The sequence below is a fragment of the Alligator mississippiensis genome, chromosome 2 (assembly GCF_030867095.1).
Source record: "Alligator mississippiensis isolate rAllMis1 chromosome 2, rAllMis1, whole genome shotgun sequence".
NCBI classification, from domain to species: Eukaryota; Metazoa; Chordata; order Crocodylia; family Alligatoridae; genus Alligator; species Alligator mississippiensis.
Window position 1 is genome coordinate 295301634 of NC_081825.1, and position 23690 is coordinate 295325323.

Sequence of the window (23690 nt, forward strand, 5' to 3'; positions counted from 1 at the left end):
ACACCTCCCCAGGTGCCCCTCACTCCCAACCCATAGCTCATCGCTCCCTTGGCCCTGATACTGTCCTTCACTCACCCTGCCCTACTCCCTCCCTCCTTCCCTCACTGTGGAAGCCTCAATCTGCCTCCCTCTTCTACCCCCCCTCCCCCCCACCCCCCATTGACTTCCCTGAAGGGAGCTGCAGGAGCTGCTGTCTGTGTTTCCTGGGTGCTGCGTGCATCTGTGCGCAGGCACATGCATGTGGCCCCCTGCCTCCAGTCATCCTCCTTCCTCTTCCTGCAGCCCCTTGCAGGCAGGCAGGATTTGGTCTTAAAATGATTTCGTAAAGCAGTGAAGAGTAATGTATGAGTGACACAACAGTGCAAGATTTGGCAGGTATGTTATCACCATAAATTTGAAAAAATGTCATGTGTGTCAGGCTCCAGGATGTTTAAACTTTTCATAAAGCTTGAGTTCACTTTCTAGGATTTTTAACCTGTTTAGATATTTAAACTGTATATTATGAAAGCTGTCTGTATAAGATCCTTGGCTCATAACTTTCTTTTGTTTTCTCCTGCATGTGTGCAACATCTAGCATAATCAGGTTCTGATTAGTGCTAGGTAAAGCTGCACCGATACATCGGTTCATATCGTATCAGCACCGATAAAAAGGAAAATTGACGTTATCGGCATTCGGCTTTTTTTGGCTGATGTGGCTGATAATTCTATGTATATAAAGGGCTTAGTCTTTCTGTCTGTGTGTTTCTCTGTCTGTCCGTAATGCTCTTGGGGGGCGTGGCTCCTGGCAGCACATGGGTCCAGCTAGTGCTGTGCGCTAGGCAAACGGCCCATCAAAAATGATGACAAAGGTGGAGGGCCATCATGACGGAGAGGGCAGGTGGAGGGGAGGAGGTGGTGTGGTTCTGGACCTGGAGCAGCGGTGGGGATGAGAATGACGGCGGGAATGGAGAGCTGACATGACAGAGGGGGTAGAGCGGTAGGGTAAAACCAGCAGCGCTGGCCTTGCCCCACACCCTCCCAGCCCTGCTCCTTGGAGTTGGTGGTGTCACGGGGTGGTGGCCTCATACCCTCTCCCCTCTTCATCTCTGTTGGCATAGCAGCACTCCATCCTGGCGGTCATTCTTGACAGGCAATTCTCTGGTGTCACAGATAAATGCCATGTGCATAGCTACAGCATGCACACAACCAGGAGTGCAGCCCAGCAGCTTCACCCAGAGCGCAGGCCTGGCCCAGCCCTCCCACCAGGAAGAGCCCAGCACTGTCCCCGACCCTGAGCACGCAGCAGCAGCCTGCCCTCACCCTGCACACAGACCCGGGGGGCACAGGCCCCCCCCTGCTTCCCAGGTTACACTCAGCAGTGGGAGCTGCCACCTCCCACACCCTCTGGATGAGCCACTTGCTCATGGCTCTGTGCTGCACCCCACCTTGGCTGGGCAGTAACTGCCCCAGCCCCACTTTCTCCCTCATTCTGTGGCCCTTTATCTGTGCCCCCAAGCCTGTTCCCTCCCTCACGCCCCTTCCCCCCAGCAGACTTACTGGCTAGACACTGTTCTGCAAGCTGCTGGGCTGCATATCAACGATCTGATTGGTATCAGCCGATATGGCTCAATAATAATCGGCCATCGGTATCGGGCCAGATAATCTTTATCGGTGAACCCGTAGTGCTAGGACTCATTGATATGACTGCAATACAAATTTAATTGAAAATCTCTTTCCCAAAGTAAATACAATGCTTTTCTTTTTCTTTTTTTCGGTGAAACATACAGCAGGAAAAGATTGGTTAAGAGTTAGATTTCTTCTTAATTCTTGTTTTCAAATTAAGACTGTCTAAAATATTTTGTTTTAATCCCCTAGTACTGAAGATGAAAAAGAGGAAGAAAGCAGCGAAGAAGAGGATGAAGATAAGAGACGTTTGAATGATGAATTGCTTGGTAAAGTTGTGAGTGTAATTTCTAGCTCTGAGAAGACAGACTGGTATCCAGCTTTGGTAAGTAACATGTTTAATATATTCACTACATAATGCATGCTTTAAACATGCTATATTTTTTAGGCAAGAAGGTTCTTTTTAGTCTGTTGCAAGAGTCCTATTCTTGTTTTACCATGGAGAAAAAAATGAGTTTTATTTCTGGGCAAGGAGACTTGTAAACCTTACAATTTTTGTACCAAAAACTGTTCCTTCATGAGTCTGCCTTAAGAATACATTGTCTTTTACAATGTATGTGAGAGAGAGGCAAGGATTTCTTAGGATGATGCCTTTTATTGGGCCAACTGCATAGCTGGGATAGATCTAGATAAGTTTTGAATGCAAGACATTCTACCTTGCATTTGAAAGCTTGTCTAAGGTATCACCCTGAGAAATCCTTGCCTCTTGCATAATTCCTGGATCATCCCTGCTACAACACTCCAACACTACCACAATTTGAGTAATAGAAAAATGAATGTAATAATGTTAAAATTGTCAGGCTTATGGATTTGATTTAATTCAAAAGCTTTACTTAGAAAAAATACAGATTTTTTTCAAGATGTTTTGTTATTTTCCCATCAGAATTGATTATATTAATGCAGCTGGAGCCATTTATAAGAATGCACGATAAAAGCACAGTTCATACATAAGCAACACATTGCCAGGAATTTTTCTGGCTGTGAAGCACCTGTTAAAATACACTTGCAGTTATAACCATGCATATTTCTGCCTTTATCAATGATAACATGGTATCCGCCAGCCAGCATTGTGCATTGGTAGCAATAAAACAGTAAAATACTCTTACAGTTAGCTTGCAAATAGGCTAAAAGTTTGCAGAGTTAGCTTCAGACTTGTATCTCAGAATTTAGATAGGGTGCTGCCATTTATTATAATTTTATTAACGTCAGGGGGAGTTTAAGTGATGGACACTATACATGTAAGTACTGTGTGCGGGTTTTGTAGCTAAAGCAAGTACAAGCTTTAAACTAAATTACAGGGTATGTTGTTACTGCACTGGGGAAGGCAAGGCAAGGCTGACTTCTTGATATAAGCACATAGGACCTTGCTCCCAAGGGCTATGCTTATATCCAGCTTCTGCTGTATTGCTACCTCTTGGCAATTTAAAGCCAGATTTATTAACCTGACTCTTATTTATTCTGCATGTTACTTCATCCTTTATTCAGTTACTAGCTTTTTTCTTTATGTCTAAAATATGAATTACCTAATAGAATTCGCTGTAGTTTTATAATAATTTTCTAAATGTTTACATGTGAACTTATTTTGTAACGTGACTTCTAGGGACTGGTTATTGGAGTATTATCACCAGCAAAACTATTTGGAATAATTCTGAATATACTTGAAAAACTAAAATGTGTTGAGCTGTATAAATTAAGAAAAAAAAAAAAGATATTTTACAGAATTAAAAAAAATCCAGAGTAATTTGCTCATGCTGAAATGCATCACAGGATGTTTTATCAGTCCTTTCTTATAGTACCTGACTTGCTGCTTGCATATGCATGTTGCCTTTTACATCAGAGATACTATCCACTATTAAAAATACTTTTGCTTAAGTACTAAATTAATTTGCTTTACTCACTGATTCAGTATTACTTTGTTAGATTTACTGTATTTAACTGAGGCTGCATCATATCTGGCTAATTCATGTTATATATTAGGAACTAACTAGAAGGAAAATACCTGCCACAGTTACTTAATTTAGCATAGATATTTGGGTGAAACTAGGAAGAAAAGCTACTTCTCGCATACAACATGCCCTAGAATATTATGCGCATCTTGTTTTTGAAAGGCAGAATGAAGAAAAAACGTTTTCCCTTGTAGTTAAGTAAATGAATAGCAGCAGCTAGAGAGTCAAACTGCAGGTTCCTTTGTTACACCCAGTAAACACCAGAACCTGCTCTTACCATATTTCTCGCATAAAATGCACACTCCACGCACATTTCCAACAGCTGGTTTTTGGGGAAAAGGTGCATGTATTACACGAGAAAATATGGTATCTCTTTCAACTGTATAGGGGTTTTTTTGTGAATCAAGTATGTCCTTATCTGCATACTGTAGCATAGCTGCAGATACTGACTTCATCAGAGATGCCCATCAAGATTTTGGAAACCTTCATCAATATGTATCTGTTATGGCAACAGATCTCTATGTCCATCAGAATACAAAATATAGTTTTGCTTGCATGCCATCCATTTAAAAAATGATTATAACTGGGAGAATGAAGTAGAAGATCAGAAATGCTTCCCTGCTAACCAAGAAGCAGTAAGTAATCTATGTAATCTGTGGTGAAATCCTGGCCCGCAATTTGATGGCAAACTCCCATTGATTTCAGTAGAGGTAGGATTTCACTGGTGGTTGTTAATATTGCTCCAGAGCCTGAAGAGCAGTTAAGGCCAGAAAAGACATTGTAAAACCATAATCTTGTTCCATGTGATTCATGTTTACTTTGGTAATGCAAATATGTACCATTCAGTCCTTTAGAGTTAAGACTATATTGGAAGAATGTGCTGGTTCACGTTATTAACAAATTTGAATAATTTTAGTTTCTTTGTTAAAAAAGAAAAAAAAATGTTATTGGTGATCGCACATCTAAAAATAAACACTGAAAAGGAAACTAACTTTGTGAGAGGCCAGGATCCAGTTTTGAATATCCTAAATGAGAAGATTTGGAAGTTTGAGGGTAGGAGGTGTTTTTTATTTGCTTTTTTTTATCTAAGCAAACTATATTTGAAAAAAAAAAGTCAGTAAACATGAAATTCATGACACTGTCTGTATAGAATGGCTTTCAGAGTATGTCTGTACTTTATTATTAACATCAAAGGAAATAAATTATAAATTCCCTGGTGTGTCTTATGACAGTTTACAGCTACTGGGATGGGGCGAAGTTGCCTGCTACTTTATCTTGGTGCCAAGCTGTTCAATTGTCAAGTTTATTTTTACAACATAAATTGGAGCATACAAATGCCTAATTACTGTTGCCTTTTCTAGAGCTGTAAATTACAGTAAAAGAAAAGGGAAAGCATTTATGCAAGGGGGAGGTTGTTTTTTTGAAAGATGAATAGTAAATCCTGACAGCAATGTATTTTATTTGAAACTTCAGGTAATATCTCCCAGCTGTAATGATGACATCACAGTGAAAAAGGACCAGTGTTTAGTTCGCTCTTTTGCAGATTCCAAATTGTGAGTAGTAGAATACTTTTAATAATGGTGGTGCATGGGAAAATTTGTAGAACTTTTGAAAAATTTGACTGAATAATGTCCTTGTAAAGTGCACATTATGAATGTTAGAAACCATGGTGCAGGATGCTATTTTGTTGTATTTATTCATAAATTTTAATTTCCCTGAAGTGTAATGTGAAATAGGCAATCAAAGAATTCAAAACTCAATTTTAAAACAGTTGAAACATTTTCCTTGTTTAAGGGACACAGTTCCAGAGATTTGGATGAATTACTTGTGTTGCTAAAACTTCTTGGATTTTAAAATAAAGAAATGTTCAAATCAAATATGTAATTCAAGGACTTTTCCATTTTTTTCCATTTATACAGATTTCCAATTATATGAAAAACCAAAAAAGAACATTATTAGGATAAGACTGCAGTATGTTTGTTGTAGCAGTGCAGGGGACTGAAACTTTGTTTCATTTTGTAAAAATCTTCATATGGAAATTAAAAAACACATTTTTAGGAGACAGATTGTGTTGTATTTTTGTGCATGTAACTTTTTTTGTTTAGTTGTCCCTAGGGCCTTTAACTTTCTTACCTCACATTGTATAAGGCCCTAGGGACAACTAAACAAAAAAATTACAACAAACATGCACAAAAATACAACACAGATATCAAAACAAGATTTTATAAAAATCTAAGTATCCTAAAATTAAAAAAAACCCAACAACTTACTTGTGTTGCTAAAATTTCTTGGATTTTAAAATAAAAACAACAACTATATTAAAAAGACTTGTTGAACAACACGCTACTACAAAAGGCATCTGGGCTTCTGGGTTATAGGCGGGGGGGTGGGAGGGAAAGAGGCTCTGGTTGACTCAGTGCATCTTAAAATATAAGTGAATATATAGTAAATTAAACAACCAGTAAACATTCATAGATTCATAGATGTTAGGGTCGGAAGGGACTTCAATAGATCATCGAGTCTGACCCCCATATTCGAAGTAATATAGAAAATCTGCTTAACGTTTATCCTGTCAGCTTTTTCAACTTCTCATGGTAAACGCAGCTCAGTACTGTTCTGACAGAACATCACTTTAATAAACCATTTAAAAAATATTTAACAATCTTCAGTTGTAATAGCAACAGCATGTGAATTAGTTGGCAACTGATGCATGCTTCAAGTGTACTTAAGTAGTGTTCCTTTTGGCCACCTAATACACACTAAGACATGCACCAATATTCTATGCAGGCGTAGCCTAAATGATTACTATAAATAATATAGACTATGTTACTGCAAATATAATCAAGATAACTTTGGTTTTTACTGTTTTCTCCTACAAAAAATTAAAAATAAAATTCATGGTGAAAACTTCCATATATATTATCAGAGCATTTTTGTCCATTTTTTTAATTACATTTTTAATACAGATGTTTAGCATTGGCTTCACAATTCTTGTTTGGTGCTAGCAGACTTGGTTTAAAATTATGACATGCATTTATTTGGTTATGTGTAGGTTGTTTTTATGTAGGTTGTTTTACAGTGTTTTATAAAATAGGCAGATTGATACAGGGTATGCTAGTTCTTATAAACTGGCTGCTATATTTATAGAGTATGGGGTTTATGTGGGAATGAATGGGAGTCCCAGCATTTGATACTCTGTACAAATTGTGCACTTTGGCTAATGCCATATATATGATTGGAAAGGACAAAATTGTTTAAAGTTTATGAAGGTTCTCTAATGCTGAGAACCTAATGCTAATGGCCTTTTTTCATCTGTAGAGTATTTATTACCTTCGTTTTTTTAAATTACAAACTTCCTCTCTTCCAGTTATTCAATAGCAAGAAAGGACATCAAGGAACTAGATGTTATAAATCTACCAAAATCTGAGCTTTCTACTAAAAGAGGTAAACTAGAATATATCTCCTCTAGATAATTCAAAAGTTAATCTAGAGGGAACTGCTTATATTAAACCATATATGTTTCCATTTGCACATATTGTTTAGATAATAAAGTAAAAAGTAGCCAAGAACTTTGCCAAGAATGCCATAGGCAGTTAGTAGGATTCCTGCCATTAAGGATGTGTTGTAGTATGCTGACTTTTTGTGTATGTCTTATCTCAAGTCATAAAAGTCAGTCTTTTGAGTATTTAAATACGAGTCCAATCCTGTGTTCTGGTTTCTCGTTTTATGTGACCATAGTTGATTCCTATGAACTTATTATTGAATATTTATATTGAACATTAATGATGCTGCTACTTTATACTACTACTACTGCTACACAGTTTAAATATGTTTAGTTATGAAGCGTTTTTGCTTTATATGCTTCTAGCAGAAGTTAGTACTATTATTCCATATTTAAATGTACAACTGATCTTTCTGGCCTAAAATACACAGAAGGTCCTGCTGGACTTCAAACTGCTAGAATAAGTCTGGGCCCCTCTTTAAAAAGTTTTAAATAAAATCCTAGAAGCCTTTGTGCAAGGGATTCCTGAATTATGACTCCGTAAAAATGAACTGTTCATTAGTGTTCAGAAATTCTCCTTTTTATCATTTTGCTACAGTGTTACCCAAATAATGAAGATAAATAATGTTTTTAAACTCTACTGCCTGAAATGTACAACATGATCACTTGATTTTAAAACCTTCTTACAAAAGTTGTTAATACTTGAATATGAAATGTCACTATAAATTCCCTCCTCTGAGTTTGTGCAAGCGGCAGATCATCAACTGCTATAAATTTTCCTCAAACCTCTGTAACACTTTAACTGTGTGTGTGCATGTGTGTTTTGCCCTCCAGGGAGAAATTTTACCTCTAAAAATAAGAGGCTGAGACAGGGAAGCACCTTCATGCACAGGAGAATTGCCAAAGTGAAATTTGATTTTTGCAAAGCAGAGATTTGCGGTTTCATCAATTGCTGAAGCTAAGCATGTGCTAGTAGTTTGTCCTAGCGTTCTCCAGGATGATTAGCTTCCTAGAGGTTCCACCTTAGTCTGTCTCCTATCTGGCCCTTCAGCTATCATATCTGAATCTCGCAACCTTCAGTGTATTTGTTCTTGCAATATCCGGGTGAAGTAAGGATATTGCACTATTCTCATTTGGTCATCTAGATTGACATTCTGTTTCCATTTGGTTGTCTTACATTGCCATTAGGTCAATATTAATAGAATAGATATTGACCAAAAAGAAATAGCATGTCACTCTAAGTGACCCCCCACAAGTTTATGTGGGTGGAGGAAGGAATTCAGCTCGGGAGATCTGGGTTTCCAGCTGGCATTCTGCCCACTGTAATATCCTTCCTCTTTTCTGAATGTTAAACACTCTGTTTTCCTAGGTAGGGTTGTATTTTTTAGGCAGTGTATTGTCTTCCATGGATATTCTCTGAGGGGAGCAAGAAACTTCTGTTGTCTTATCAGACAACAAAAAGGTTATTTTTTAGACTCTAAATGGCCAATTTTATTGTGTTTAAATGCTGATCATGTAGGGGCTTTGCAGTTTTAGTCGCACACAATGCCTCATGAGAATGATAGGCAAATTGTATTCAGCAGGTACTCTCAGTACTCTCTGCAATCAAGTGGCTGATTCCAGAATGGTAGCTAGTTGTTCTCCAGGCATTATTGGTTCCATATCTGAAAGGTCTCCATATATGATTTGGTATGCTTTTATCAGGCAAAGATCAAATGTTATTCTGGTTATGTATCATCACACTAAATCCAAGAGATGTGTATGTATGAAACGGAGTAAAACCAGTGTTCTCCAAAGTTTGCTTTGGATACTGGGTATGTAAAAAGGTAAAACTGTTAACTCTGTCCTTTAGAGATGTTTGCCTAGGAATCTGTGTGTTGTTGGAGAAATATAGTATGTATTACTAGAGGTCAGCGTTTGTTTTTTAAATGTAAAATTCCTAACAGGTAATACGTGCCCACACTGTGGAGATGTCTGTAGACTTTTATCTAGCCAACATATGTTGCATAGGAAGAATGTGCATTTAAAACTGAAGCATTCACTTTTTATTACCTTTTGAGAGTTTGAATTTCTTTTTCACTTTCCAGTGGATTGTATTTGAATGAAAGAAAAACAGAAATATTTTGTCATTAGCAGTGTTTTGATTCTTAGCGCCAATAATTGGTAACCGTGCAGGGCCTGTTCCTCTTTAGGATTACAGGAAGCAAGCACTTTCTTCAATACAAAAGGTGTTCCTGGTAACTGGAAAATGGACATGAGTGAAATTCTGGAGTCCTCTAGCAGTGATGAGGAAGATGGAGCTGCAGCAGAAAGCGATGAAGAAGAAGACAAACAGGATGAAAAGCAGGAAGAAGCAACAGTAAGTTTTTATGATTTCAGTAAAAGTTATGGATTTAAATGATCAAAGATGTCTTTGTTACCAGAGTTTTGCTCTCAGACTGCTTACTCTCTTTAATAAATTTTCAGACCTGTTTATCCTCCCTTCACAAAAGGCCTCTTTAGCAGGATGTGTGAAACAGCAAAATTGCCTGCCATTATACAATGCACAAGTTGGAGACAGATCTTAGAAATTAATAATTGAAATTGGAAAAAAAAAGATAGGGAGGAGCTGGATCAGGAAGTTGTAATTAGGGCACAGAAATGAGATACACGTTTTGATGCATGTCTAAATACTAACAACTTGCTTTTGAAACCCAGACTCCTCTTCAGCAAGGAATGCCATTATTTAGCAACAGTACAAAATCACTAAAATAATAACAGGTATGGCTGAGGAAAGTTGAAGGTACCCATTAAAAGTATTTGTTGGCTAACTAAGAACACATCTAAAAACCCTATGTTAATTATCTTTGGAAATAAATCATAATATTATAGCACTAACGCTTCATATAATTCTCAGTTAAAATTTAATTGCCTAAGTATTAACCCTAGATTCAGTTTGTTGCCCAAAGTGTCTCTGTCCCCAAAAGATTGGTAAAACAGTCCGAGCATGCCCTTTTTTCTAAAGTAAAGCAGGCACATTCCTTGTGTCATCAAAAATGAATTCATGGAATTTATGGTTTTTTTACGGGTTTTAAGTCTTGCTGGATTGTATTTGCCTGTAAACAGATGTTTCTTCATCTGTTTGCACAACACAAGAAAATTCGGTATTCTTGATCTGGAAAAGGAAAGTAGACTGTCTTTTTTTTTTTTTAAAGAAGGTCAAATATCGTTTCCCTTTCGCTTCCCTTGTAGTATGTGGTTTTGTCACACTGCAAACAGAATGGCTGTACATACTTCGAGGCTGCCTACCGTGTTGCCATAGTAACATTCTGTTGGTTTCGAGTGAGCATGCTCAGAAAAGAGAGGAAGATTTAGCAGAGGCTTGGCAGCCTGCCAGTGGAGGCTTGCCAGATGGTTTGAAATGGGCTGTCTCTTTCTTTTCCTTTCATGTAATGTCTGATTTTTTTATATGGAAGAGAATGTAAGTAATGCTGTATAACTGTGGATGCCGTGCAGTGAGAGAAAAAGCAAGCAGATATCTGGAAGTCGAGCTGAAATATGTCCAGGCATTTGGGCAGATTAGATAGAAAAGAAATATAACCATTTTACATTTCAGAGAAAATGCAGCTCATAGGTAAGGATTTTATGTATTTAATGTGCAGTGTTAACATTTTTTTATTATTAAGAATGTGGATTTAAGTTAGATTGCTACGTTTCTGATCTGTGAACAATGTGATATAGCATGTAATCAAGGGTAAATGATCCTGTGTAAAAATGACAATAAGAATCTGTTTTTAGATATTAATGTTATTCTTTGTAATAAATACTGTTCTGCAAAATGGAGTAGCTTCCCATATGAAAATATTCATATGGTAGGTAACTGAAAGGATGAATATGCATACAATATAAAATCCCATTGTGCATGGTTTTTCTGCCTCTGTATGTTGTGATAAGGACTGAACAGGCCACGTTTTGCAGGGTGTGAACTGTTGCAGTCTGTATTGGTCTGTATGAATATTTGTTAAAATTGTGTGTTCCCTGTAAGTAAAAATCAAGAATAGCTTTATCAGCTTCTAGTATCCATTTTTTTTTTTAAATTGTACAATGGGTGTTGTTTAAAAGTCCTGTATATTTAAAACAAAGAATGGGGAAGGGAGAAGCTTTGTTTTCAAACAAAATAGCATTCCTATAAAACAAATGTGTTCAGTTCTGATTCTGAGGAGTAACCTGGTGGCTACGGACAGGGGCGTAAAGCATTCCAAAGGTAGATGTGTCACCTGGAAACAATAGATTCTGCAGCTGACAAGTACAGATGTAAAAAGATGAACATCTTCAGACTGAAGCTATTTTAGTGGAGCATAGATATTGATCTTTTAAATTGTCAGAACAGAACTGTCATTTTGGGCCATTAAGTCACATTCCCAGTAGACTGTTATAACAGTGTCATTTTATTTTGGGGCCCTGCTCAGTACTTTGGCTAAAGACTGAGAATTTGGGGATTCATGCTGTTTTGTTTCGTTTTCTTTAGGGGTTTGCTTCATAAGATTACTAATCTGGAATGCAGACATAAGAGAGCCAATGAGTAAAAGCTATTGTTTTAGCTGTATGTGATTTACAAAACTGAATCATTCAGATTGTGCTTTTACATTTAATCTCCTTTTCTTTTAATCAAGGTCAAAATAATCTGTCTCTTGTGAGAATATCCTCAAGGCATCTCTGTTTAGTTCTTTCAGGAATTACGTTCTGAAAAGGGAAGTGGCGACTTGCATTTGTGTTGTGTGGGAATTTTTTAAACCCACAATGGCTGTGCAGTAAGGGCCTAGCTGCCAACCAGACATGGTAGGCCTTCTTCAAATAAATGCCATAGTCTTCCATTCTACAGATGCATTGTAATGTGCCCCCTGCAAATAGCCAGTAGTATCTGTAGTATATTCTTACAGAATCTAAACTGATTGTCTTAACGTAGTTGTTTTTAATCAGAGAACCTGATATTTTTTGGAAGATTGATTAGGATTCGTAAGTTTGCTTTGACTGAAACTGTCCTTTTTTATTGTGGTGCAGTAGAAAGGAAAATGTTGGCTAAATGCACCAAGGTTAAAGGCGTTATACTGATGTTTGTCCTTTGGTCTGCTCATAAACCAAAAATTCTGAATCATTATAGTGACATCCAGATGCTTATTCCTCTGTTAGAAGTTGCTTATGAATGTGCAGTCTTCCATACTTGACTATGCAGGAAGAAAATCTGGAAACTAAGCAATGAGATATTAAATTTCAGAAGAACATTAAAAATCAGATAACCTAAATTGCTAAATTTGTGGACTTAAAAAAAAAAATTAAAAATGCTGTACAGCAGCCTGAAGAAGTTGCTCTATTGCTTTCTGATTTACAGTGGGATGCTTACATTTAAATAATTAAATTAGTGTTGTTGTTGCACCCTTTGGCAGGATATTTTTATTCGTTGAGAGCGAGTTTGGTTTTAATCTTGACGCTAGTCTGTCTGTATCCAATCCTAAATTTTCATAATCCTTAGTAAAGGACAGAGCTAGACATAGATTAGAGTGCAACTGTCACTCAGAGGGTAAACAGCAGGATAAAGTAGGAAAAATCCTAAACTCTGCGGCACTGGTTACATAGATTCATATTCCAGAAGCTGACTCTAATATGAGCATTACAAATCAAAATTAATGCTATGGTAATATTTGCTTGTGCTGTAATTTTTCTATCAATAAAGAAAGAAATAGTTGTAGATTAGCAAATAAATGGACAATTAGCATCTTTTTCCTCATGCAAGGATGGTGTCAGCAGCCTGTGGTTTTCTCCTTATGCTTCAATTTTGACATTTCTGTTTATAGGCAAATCCCTTCCTGCAGTTTAAAAAAAAATACTTGCATAATATATCTATATATAGATGTATAATATCTATCTATCTATACATATATAGCTCTATATGTATAGCTATATATCTATTTATAGATAGAGATATCTCTCAAAGCAACAAAAGGAATTTGTGTATTAAGACTACATTTTACTTTCAAGTATAGAATTTCAAAGAGTCCAGGAAAGAAAAAAAATACATAATTGTTTTGGTCAAAGGGCAAGAACCTTTCAGGAAAGGGAGGGATTTTATAGTATTCAGGTATGAAGATAAAGTAGGACTGAAGAAATCTCTTGCCTTTCCACTGACTTCAGTTGCTATTGCCTCTGGAGCAGCAGTATCTTTTGTTATCTCTTTGATTTTCTTTTTTTTTTCCTGCTGAAATCTTTCTAAAATACCCTTAGTTAGCTTGTTACTGCATTGTTTCCTACCCAAAGGAGTTGTCCAGCTAGAGAGCTCTTTAGAGATTCAAGCTGATGGGACAAGATCATGCTGGAGGTAGGGAAGGGTACTACCCAGTTTGGAAATTGAGTATACAGGTCACCATGCGGGCCAGCCAGTCTGTGAGGGTATTCATCTGAAAGATTGGAATTAAGTCCTCCCCATAGGAGGACTGTAATACAAATCTAATTTTGGTTATAGGAATATTATTTAAAATAGTAGCACTGATTTTAAAAGTCCAAGGGATATTTTATGATACCTTCAACAACCTAAATCTAAGATTTTTGTTTTTAAGTATGTACTTTTAAAAATGGATTTATTGTACCAAAATAATTGTTAAAATGATGCAGTTTTTAAAGAAAAAGTAAAGAAAAAGAAAGATGCATCAGAATTACATCTGTATAATTTCAGGTAACATGCATTTTTATATGCACCTAAAAATATGGAGCTCTACACACACAAATGAGATATTTTTAATGCGCTTATATGAGAGGAAAGATTTAAAAAGCTGTTGCATGAGAGCAGTTCTGCAAGTTCCTGCCCTAACAAGTCAGTATAAGCATTCTTTTAGCCCATGTACGTGCTAGGTATGCATGTAACCTGCTTTTTGCAGTGAGCACGGCAAATGTGCTTGTCGGCTTCTCTTCTGTCTCATCCCAGTCCTGTAAGCAATAGATCACGCAGTCGGACCCTGGGACCTCAGTGGAGCCTTGTTGACCGGGCAGGGGTCTGCTGGCCCAGAGCCTGTTAAAGGATTACAACATGTTTTTAAACATATAAACCTTAAAAATGTAAAGCATTTATAAAATTGTTGCGTACCTTTCAACAGTGCTAAATTCGTATGAGGAAAAAAATGTCGGGACAACTGAGTTTTACATTTTTTAAGTAGAGATTTTCGATTCTTACATATGATTAGAAATCTTTCTTTCAGTGCTGCTTCAAAATTCCTCTTCTTTGTGGGATACATGACCTTGAGAAGCCAGATAAATTGTTAATCTGAAATTGGATCTGGTATAACAAGATACAGTTCTTTTCAGATAGTTTGTAAACCCTGACTGTAAAAACTGCATACAAGAGTATCATCACAGTTTTAACAGTTATGGAGCAGTGTATTCAGCAGGAATCAGTTTACTTGTCAGTGGTTGGCAACCTTGTTAGACTCATGGCACCCCTTGGAAATTGCCCCTCTTAGCTTTCACTCATTTTTTGACTATGGAAAAATACAAGCAATTCTTCTGTTCCAAAGACCACAACAGATTTTTTCTGAAGGGATGGCTATTTGAAATCTCTGGGTTTGTCTTGTGAATTGTGTAGGTGTTTTCACATTTAATAGCACTAATATTAAGTGGCCCCCCAAAAGGATCTTGTGGCAGCCTCATATGCATACTTAAGTGAATGTGCTAAATGCATGTATTGCCAAGTGACTAAAAGCCACCAGCAGCATATACAACGTCTCCAAGATTTTTGGTTTCTGTTCAAGTTTGTGGCTTGCTGCAGTTTTCCTCCTCCAACCCTCCAGTCCATCGGTTGCACAGATTAGGATCATCAGGTGCTCTAATTCCTTTCCAAAGAGTAGGTGATGGGAAACATAACAGAGCTGTATTTCTTTTTCTTATTTGAAATCTTGGTAAAGCTCAAGACTCAGACAAACACTGACTGAATATGAAGCTTGAGCCAGTACACCTTAACTGCAGTGGATCAAACCCATAAAGATAACTTGTTTGGCAAGTTTCTACACTCCTGTTTAAAATAAAACACATATGCAGCAGTCTTGTGAAGTAGTCAGCAGTACAAGGAATATGTTATGTGCTCAGAGTAAGACATTTTTATTTGGGAAGGGGTGTGTCACTTATATTGAGATAACATAAGTATTGTATTTTTAATATCTCCAGTATTAACTATCAAGGTGGATGAGAATAATCAGTACCAAGTAGGAAAAGCTGCATATTAATACTGTAAATTAAAGCTGTTCTCCACCTATAATATTAATTATTGTAAAAGCTCCTGGTGTTACATTTAATTATATGTATGAATGAGGAGTGGTTTTGCTGTTTAAAAATGTAACTGTTTTCCTATTTGGGCTAAATCTTTGGCCTTGCTCACCCTTTGAAGCATCTCTGTGGGTACAGAATATATATGAGAGATGTACTATAAATTCATTTGCACAGTTTTTATTTAAGGAACTGAAGCCCTCCAATGAAAATGCCTGGATCTGAGAAAAAGACGGACGGGTGCTTGAAATTGCAGAGATCTTCCTGCCTACTAACAGGAGGTGGCATGCTGGGAAGTATAGTGTTCAGACTGCCTACTAACAGAATTGCTTCTCCGTAATGGTGGGAGGTGGCAGTGGCAGCCTTTTTAATATGACACAGTGGTAATTTAGGCACATTGTATTTCTTTTTATCCTCCTCCTGGAAGCTGCAGCAAGGCAAATAGATGTGGGTGTGTGAGAGCAAAGGACCTGCTGTGCTTCTCCATATCATTCAGAAAAAAAAAGAGGTGTATATAGCAGTTAATTCTAGAAAAGAAGCATAGCTTTCTAGTTAAGGTGCTGGAATAGACTTGGGGTCTGGGTTCAGTTACTGGCTCTGCCGCAGCCTCCCTGTGTGACCCATAGGTCCCCTTACCTATGTCTGTTACCCATCTGTAAAATGGGAATAACATATGAAACTTGTTTGATCTGTCTTGTTCAGTTAGATTTTCTTCTTCAGAACAAAGGTACTACCCCTCTGTAACGTCTAACACAGTAAGGCTGCCATTTTGGTTGAGACTTAGATGCTAGTATTACAGAAATAACCACTCATCCCTCCTCATCACTCAGATGCAAGGACTTCTGCTTAGAGGATGTTGAGCCAAGCAACCTAAAGGGCATGTGGTAATGGAAATGGAGCACTGTGGGGGATCAGAGTAGCAGGCAGGCCACTAGGACCCCCTTGCACCATAGATACACAGCAGGCAACAGTAGCAAATGCACAGGTTGGAGGCAGAAAACTTTCCAGGAAGAATCCGTCTCTTTTTTTTTCACCTGGTCTGCAGTTATATGAATGGGCTGGTTCAGGTCATCTCTGCCCCATTGTGTACATTGAGCATTCTCGCTTTTCCTTCACTACTTCAAGCTCCCCAGGGTTAGTCTTTCAGTCTTTCTGCTCTTCTTCCCCAAGTAAATAGACCTTTGCCTTTGCCTTTTACCTTTGCCTTTTCCTTTATTTCAGCTGAAAATATTGTAATGTGGATAATTCCCGGGCTTACCTGTTTACAGAAGTGCTATTTCTGATTTATAATTTAGTTTTAGTATTGGCAATGTGTCCACAAGATTAGATGGTTCAAACTGAAATGTGGAAGCATTTCTGAATTCAAAAGTGATATGTTGATAGAATAGCTAGCAGTATGTAGCATGGTCAGATTGGTATGGACAATGGGGTTTTTATTTTCCTCTGTATCAGAGGCATGACCCTCTACCTAGGATCTCGTGAGCATAGATTGACGTTTCATAGAAGCAGGACCTGCTTTACTTGTGACAGCTTAGGGTGTTAGGTCTGTGTTGTGTCAGGGATGATGGTAGTCCTATGTAGAGTTTAGCTTATGGGTTGTCTAGGATGGTTTGACTGGGGATGATCCTGCCTCAGGCAGGGGGTTGGACTAGATGTGACCTCTGGAGGTTCCTTCCAGCCTGACTTGTCTATGATTCTATGATTTTTATTCAAGATATTTTATAGCAAATGCTAGAAATCTTTTAATTGCAGAATTAAAGCTACACAGTTGGACATTTTTAAAGAAGAAGCAATAGCACAGCTAAGGTTCCTATAGCAACAATAAGTATGCAGCATTATAGTTTCTTCTTTTTTAATGTTGTAGTTTTCTCTATTTCTGTTAGATATACTGCAGACTGGTAAGGTGGCCATTTCCCTCATCCTGTACGTTGTACTAGGTTGTGCTTTTGAACTGGATTTCCTTGTTTATTTTCAAAGAAAAATTGAAGTAGGAGAAACAAATTGCCTCTGCCTAATAATGTTAGTATTTAAATGGCCCTTATTGGGTTTTGAAGCTTACAACTCCATTGAGACAAGTATGGTAGGAAATGGGTGAATTGCTACTGATGCTTGGCTGAAGACTACTTTTCTCTTACCAAGGCAGCAGTGCATCAGGTTACATTTCACTGGGTCTATCTTCACAACAGAAAAAGATTAGGAATGTAATTTTCTTAAAATGAAAGCTTATAATTTGCAGAATGCAGACCAGACTGGAACTGAGATCGCTGGATACGCACTCGTGTGCGCTTTCTGTCTCACACGCTCTCTCTTTCTGTGTCTCCTTCCTTTCTAAACTGAAAGAATTTTTGTTTAGTGTTCCTAGTATACTGGTGAGGCTTTATCTTTTCATTTTTCCTAGAAGCTTTTCTCCAAGAGACCTGCAGTCTTGCTTGTACAAATTGCTTCATCAGCAATTGCTGTCCTTTCCAAGCCAGCAGGGAAAATGGGGCACATACAGTGTTGCAAGGGCAAGTCTTCATTGAGCTCTGCTAAAATCTCATAATTCCCCTGAATATTCTTAGAAGTGAGGACTCAACTTTATTTATGTCGTTTCCCTCTATAGCGAAAAGCCCCATGTTGTAGACTAACGTGTACCTGTTTATCTGTGGTGGTGCTGGTGGTGGTGGTGTAAGAGTAATGGCTGTAGCAAAACTAAATATGGTAAAAAATAAGCATTCAGTGATTTTGAACTCTGCAAGGGACTCTTCCAATGTTTTCAGACATGAATGCTTTGAGCTGAGACCCAGCATAAAAAGTTTAATCCCTGTGGGATTTTTCCCCTCTAGGAATTAATGGGCATCTGAAAAAAGGGGCTGTTATATTAAAAATCATTTTGGAGCCTTATCTGTGGTTCTTGCTAGCAAGGAAGGCTGTAATTCAGGTGAGCTACTACTGTGTTGTAAAGAGTCACATTTTCAGCAAGATTTTTTTGTGTGATATTGTGTCAGCGTATGCAATATATTGGTACAGGTTGTGTCCTGTTTCTTCTTCAGTCTCCTTCCTTCACAAATTGAGGATCTCAGTGCTCTGTACTTTTGTTTCCCCTGTTGAATCTCCCAGGCTAAGTACAGTCAAAAGGCCCAAGGCTGAATTGATTCAATCTTAGCACAGTAGTCTAAACTGTATAGATTGAACCAATAAGCAGCGAACAGACGTTCACTTTTGATTCTGGAAATGCAGCCACATGCCTGCAGTGGCCCAGGCCAGAAGCTGCAGGGGCGCTAGATCCCACCTACCTGCTCAGCTGAAGCAGGCAGCTTGGGCCATGGCTAGCCCACTCACCGTGCGAGGGGAGGTTCAAAGCATCCTGGGATGCTGGGGGACTATGAGTTGACTTGAATCTGGAGGGGTTCTGGGACAGAAATTCAATAAATGGATTGAACCTAAATCAATTAAGTCTGATACTACATCCATCCAGGTTTATCTTAAACTGGTTTTCAGCCATTTTGAAAGCAGTTTATGTGCACTGAACTTCTGTTGTGTTACAGATTTGAACTGGTTTCTGATCATACTGATTATACTACTTCATGTGTAATTTCTGTCTCTAGCCTCAGTGTGTGGGGCTGTAGTGCTTAGGACTTAGCTGCCCTCCTGTCTTATTTATATTTGCCAAATTATGTGGCTTCACTTTTTCTTCCAGGTGTTTTCTGGCTCTTTTGTTCAAATTAATAGTTTGAGATCTGAGTTTGCAAATTAAACTTTCCGTGCATGTTTAATATTCAGAATGCTCCCTTCCCTTTGTTTTGACAGCCTGAGGAAGAGCTTGATCCTGAAGAGAGGGACAACTTCCTCCAACAGCTTTACAAGTTTATGGAAGACAGAGGTAACACATTGCTTAAAATTTACTGCCTCTTGCCTACTGAGACTGTTTAAAAATTGCTTCTAAATGCAGCATCCTTGTGTCACTAAAATAAATGCATAATAATAACAAGTAGGGTGCAGATGAAAATCTTCTACTGAATTTTAACTGCAACATCTGCTTCCGATACATTTATGTGCATGTGTAGTTAACAGAAATCCAGTCTAAGGAAATAGGTTTTTTTTAGCCTTTAATGGGCTGGACTTAAACTGTCTCCTAGTATCAGTTGGTGTCTTCCTGTGGCAACTAGTGTTGGTGACTGCAGCTGCTGATCCTTGGGATGAACATTGGAAACATTTAGTAGGTTGTAGAACTTGCAGGCACCAGAAGTCAGGAGATTAGCCTTTTTTTTTTTTTTTAAGTGTCTGTGCAAGACTCTCCTCTTCTCTGACAGACTCTCCTCCAATAATAGGGCAATAGTAGCATTCCTCTGGAGGACAACTTGCATGATCCTGTTTGGCCCAAGAGTTGGAATGGAAAGAACAATTTTTTTTAAAGCTTTTTCTGGACTGAATTAGATCAGGCTATTTTGATCATGCTGCCTAGGTACTATGCTGAAAAAATATTGGAAGTGCTTATGCTGCAGATAATTGCTGTTAGCAGAATACAATACTTTGCCTTCCTTCCAGTTTCACCCTCCTTACTTCAAATTTCAGTGGCATATGCAGCATGAGTGCTCCAGAGTGTGAAGGCAGAGGGGTTTTTTTCTCAACACCTTGTGGGTTTTGTTAAGTAGCCTTAAACAAGAAAACAAATTAATTTTTCAGTGAATATTGTGTCAGTCCCATATGTTATTGTCTTATGGCTATATCTTAGCTTTGAATTTAGAAAGTTTCACTCCTGTGTTTGCAAGACGGAAAAATATCACAGGCGTGGTGGATTCTTTTTAGGGTTTTTTTCGGTCAAAAATTACTCAGAGTATTTTAGATATATTAACTAGATTGCATGCATTTAAAATGTTGCTTTCTAGACTTCCCACTCAAATTACGTACCTGGCTGCGAATGATGCCATAGCAACTGTTATATTACAGCATGATGTAACAGAGTAAGCATGGAGATAGCCAGATTTAAAGGGACTTGATTTGGGAGGAGCATAGTCAATTTAGTGCTGACTAATTTCTTTTGCCTTTGATAATAAGGTATTTAGTGCACAACCTCCTTAAGGAGAGAAGGAAGAAAAGAACAATAAGAAACTAAACTAAAATAGCAGTTCACCTTTTAAACTAAACTAGGCTTCCCTTTAACTAGGCATATTCTGATTTGTAGAGTAAATAGTACCCAACTTGTTAGGTCTTGCCATTTGCCAGTCACAAGTATATCAATGGGTTATGTACTTTTTTTTATAGTAAACTTACAGTGGAGCTCATCTAGTATCACTTTAAAGACCATACCTTGTAAAGAATTCCTGTAAAATGCATATGTTGGGGAAGACATGAATGGAACAAGGGGACAAGCCAAGGAAAGGAACTGTATCTTTTTTGAGCAATCCTAGTTTTATTGCAGTTGTTTTTTCTCTCCTATTACTTCCCTTCTTTCCTTCTTCCCTCACTCCCTGCTTGAGTGACTTTTAGTCCAGGAAGTAGGGAGAAGCCATGCAAGTGGCTACGGGGACTGGGGAGAAAAAAAAAAAAAGAGAGTTTATAGCACAGTGAAAGTGAAGACCCAGTCCAGAGGCAAACTGCTATTCCATTAAAAAAAAAAAAAAAAAATTTGATTAAACATAGCCAGTTACTTTCAAGGCTGGGTCTTTTATTTCCTTTTGTTTTTCTTTTTCTCCGTTGCAGCAGTACCCTTCCCACCTGATTGCTCCACATGGTCTTCCCTCAAGGAGGAGGTTTTGAACAGGGCATGCCTGCCAGTATTCCCAAAGCAAAACCCAATACCTTCTAACTTGCATGATTCATATCAGATTGCATGGAGGGAGGGCAAAAGTAGGGGAAGGGAAGCTCCTTTTCTGCCATGACTGTGGGCTCCCCCTTCACAGCTAATTTGTGCTCCTTTCCCTTTTCCTACTCTGTCTTTGTACTCCTCCTTCCTCCACAGACCCCCTCCACCCTTATTTTCCTTTACCTCCACCTTTTGCTACCATTTCACATTCTGGCCCTTGGTCCCCACTTCATTTTCTAACCCACCGTTTGCTGGTTCCCACCCCAAAGCATTCTTTGTACCTGCTACTACTCTCTGCCATTTACTAGGTATTCCCTTAATACCTGTATGATCTCTGATTGGCTTCCCTTTTCTCCCTTCCCCCCACACGGCCTCTTGGGAAAGGGCAGCCAACCAGATAGGGATTTCTCCCACATCTACAGGAGAGTCAGGAGTTAGGAGGCCAATGGTAGCAAACACATTAGTGGTCCACTTAGAACTATACATTGATACAAAACAAGGCAGGTTTGCTGGTTGGGAATTTCTGACTTCGGACACATGATAGGCAGACATATCATTACAGACCTTACACTGTAAACATGTGCTAACAAGTAATTGTTGTGGGGTGGAAGATAAGTTTGCTCATTTGCATGATAACTATTTATTTATTTTTATGTTAATTAGGTACTCCTATCAACAAACCACCTGTTCTAGGCTACAAAGATCTTAACCTCTTCAAACTTTTTAGGCTGGTGTTTCAGCAGGGTGGGTGTGACAATGTAAGTGCCACCTTTTTTGTTTAAGCTAAACATACATTAAGATTCTTGACAATTGTTGTTACAGTCTCAGTACATTTATTTCTTAATTATTTTAGTTAACAAAGAACATTTACTTTTCTAGATTGACAGTGGTGCTGTATGGAAGCAAATTTATATGGACCTTGGCATTCCCATTTTGAACTCAGCTGCTTCCTACAATGTAAAAACTGCTTATAGAAAGTAAGTTCTCCCTTGTGTGACTGAAAAATAGTGAAAAATCTTACAAAATCTTACAAACCTTCAAACCATTTTTGTTAATGGAAGAGTAAATAGTAATAGAGAACTAAGTTGTCTACATACCTTTGTTAAAGTGCCTTATTAATTTTTGCCTCATTGCAACCATTGTTATAGATTAAGGCTTGAATTCTGTAGTTTAGAAAGTGGAGCTGAGCATTCTCCACTTCCATTATCTACAACAGGAGTCAGAGTGCTCTCAATGTAGGATCTTGCAGTTGCAGTATGTTAGAACTGTACTCATTTTATAGCAGGAAATGTATATCGTTGGCATCTGATATAGCCATTTGGGATATGACAATGAAATTGAAAATGAAGGTTAGCGTTTAGTCAGTTTGCAACATATGCTTATTTACACGACCTGTGTTTGACCTCAGTTGGATGCCCAATCACCTCTCATTGATGTCTACAATAGTTGTGGTGTGGACAGAACTTTGCCTGTATTTATTTCAGATTTGTTAACTTTCTGTCTAGTGCTGGAACCCATAAGTACATTTCAGACATCAAGTCCAAAATATCTATTAAATCCTTATAAATCTGTAGTTGATAGCTTTATGGTGTCATACTAATAAATAGGAAAAAAAAAGTTAAGTGTGTACACGCACGCACGCATGCGTGCATGTGCATACCTGCTTGCACATGTACACACCTGCAAAGTGCTAATTTTGCCTCTGTCAGTATTTAATTATTTAAAATTTCTTTAACAGTTTTTTTTTTTGTACGTTTTCCTGGAGTTAGTACTCTTTCCTTGTATTTTGCATGCATGAAAACAATGAAGGTTTTTGCAGCTAAATGAAAGAAAATTAAATAAACAATGCTGAAAAAGTGAAGGAACTGTTTGTGTGTATCTAGGTATCTTTATGGTTTTGAAGAGTACTGCCGCTCTGCAAACATTCAGTTTAGGACTATCCATCACAATGAACCAAAAGTGGTAGACTTACCGAAACAAGAGGAACCAATGGAGGAAAGTGTAAAAGAGGAACAAGAGATGCCCCCAATAGAAATAAAAAAAGAAGTTGAGGAAAACGATTCCAGCAGTGAAAGTGAAAAGGAAGAAATAGAACTAAGATCCCCAAGAGTAAGTAATCTGTCCTGAGGGGTTGTGTGGGGGGTGTTTTTAATTTATTTATATACATATATGTGGTAAATCAGCAGTGGTCAACCTTCAGCCCTCAAGCCACATACAACCCTCAGAGCCCTATCGTCTGATCCTTTGGGTCTGGAAATTTGGCAGTGGGGGAATGGAGGAAGCTTTAATTGCCTGCTGTCAAATTTCCAGATGATGTGGCCCTACATGCTAAATTAGGCTGGTGCACAGGGTTGCTCTCCAGCTGCATCTGGGGCTGTGGTGGCACACGGCCAGATCTCACCCACAGAATAGCTGTATGCCGCTCATTTGGGCTGTGGGACCAGAATACTGAGCACCACTGTGCTAAATGGAACTGGGTCCACTTAACCTAATGTCGCTTAACCTGTTA

At 38.1% G+C, this 23690-nt stretch overlaps 1 protein-coding gene across 5 annotated transcripts in view; it reads left to right on the forward strand.

Annotated features, from left to right (window-relative positions):
* ARID4A (AT-rich interaction domain 4A) overlaps positions 1 to 23690 on the forward strand; it is a 64926-nt gene that overhangs the window by 22405 nt on the left and 18831 nt on the right. For all 5 annotated transcript variants that reach the window (XM_059723355.1, XM_059723356.1, XM_059723357.1 and 2 more), the window contains 8 exons: positions 1855 to 1987; positions 5082 to 5161; positions 6976 to 7052; positions 9303 to 9469; positions 19186 to 19258; positions 21845 to 21939; positions 22061 to 22158; positions 23065 to 23290. In XM_059723355.1, coding sequence (XP_059579338.1) covers positions 1855 to 1987; positions 5082 to 5161; positions 6976 to 7052; positions 9303 to 9469; positions 19186 to 19258; positions 21845 to 21939; positions 22061 to 22158; positions 23065 to 23290 — 949 coding nt within the window. The remainder of the gene's footprint in view (positions 1 to 1854; positions 1988 to 5081; positions 5162 to 6975; positions 7053 to 9302; positions 9470 to 19185; positions 19259 to 21844; positions 21940 to 22060; positions 22159 to 23064; positions 23291 to 23690) is intronic.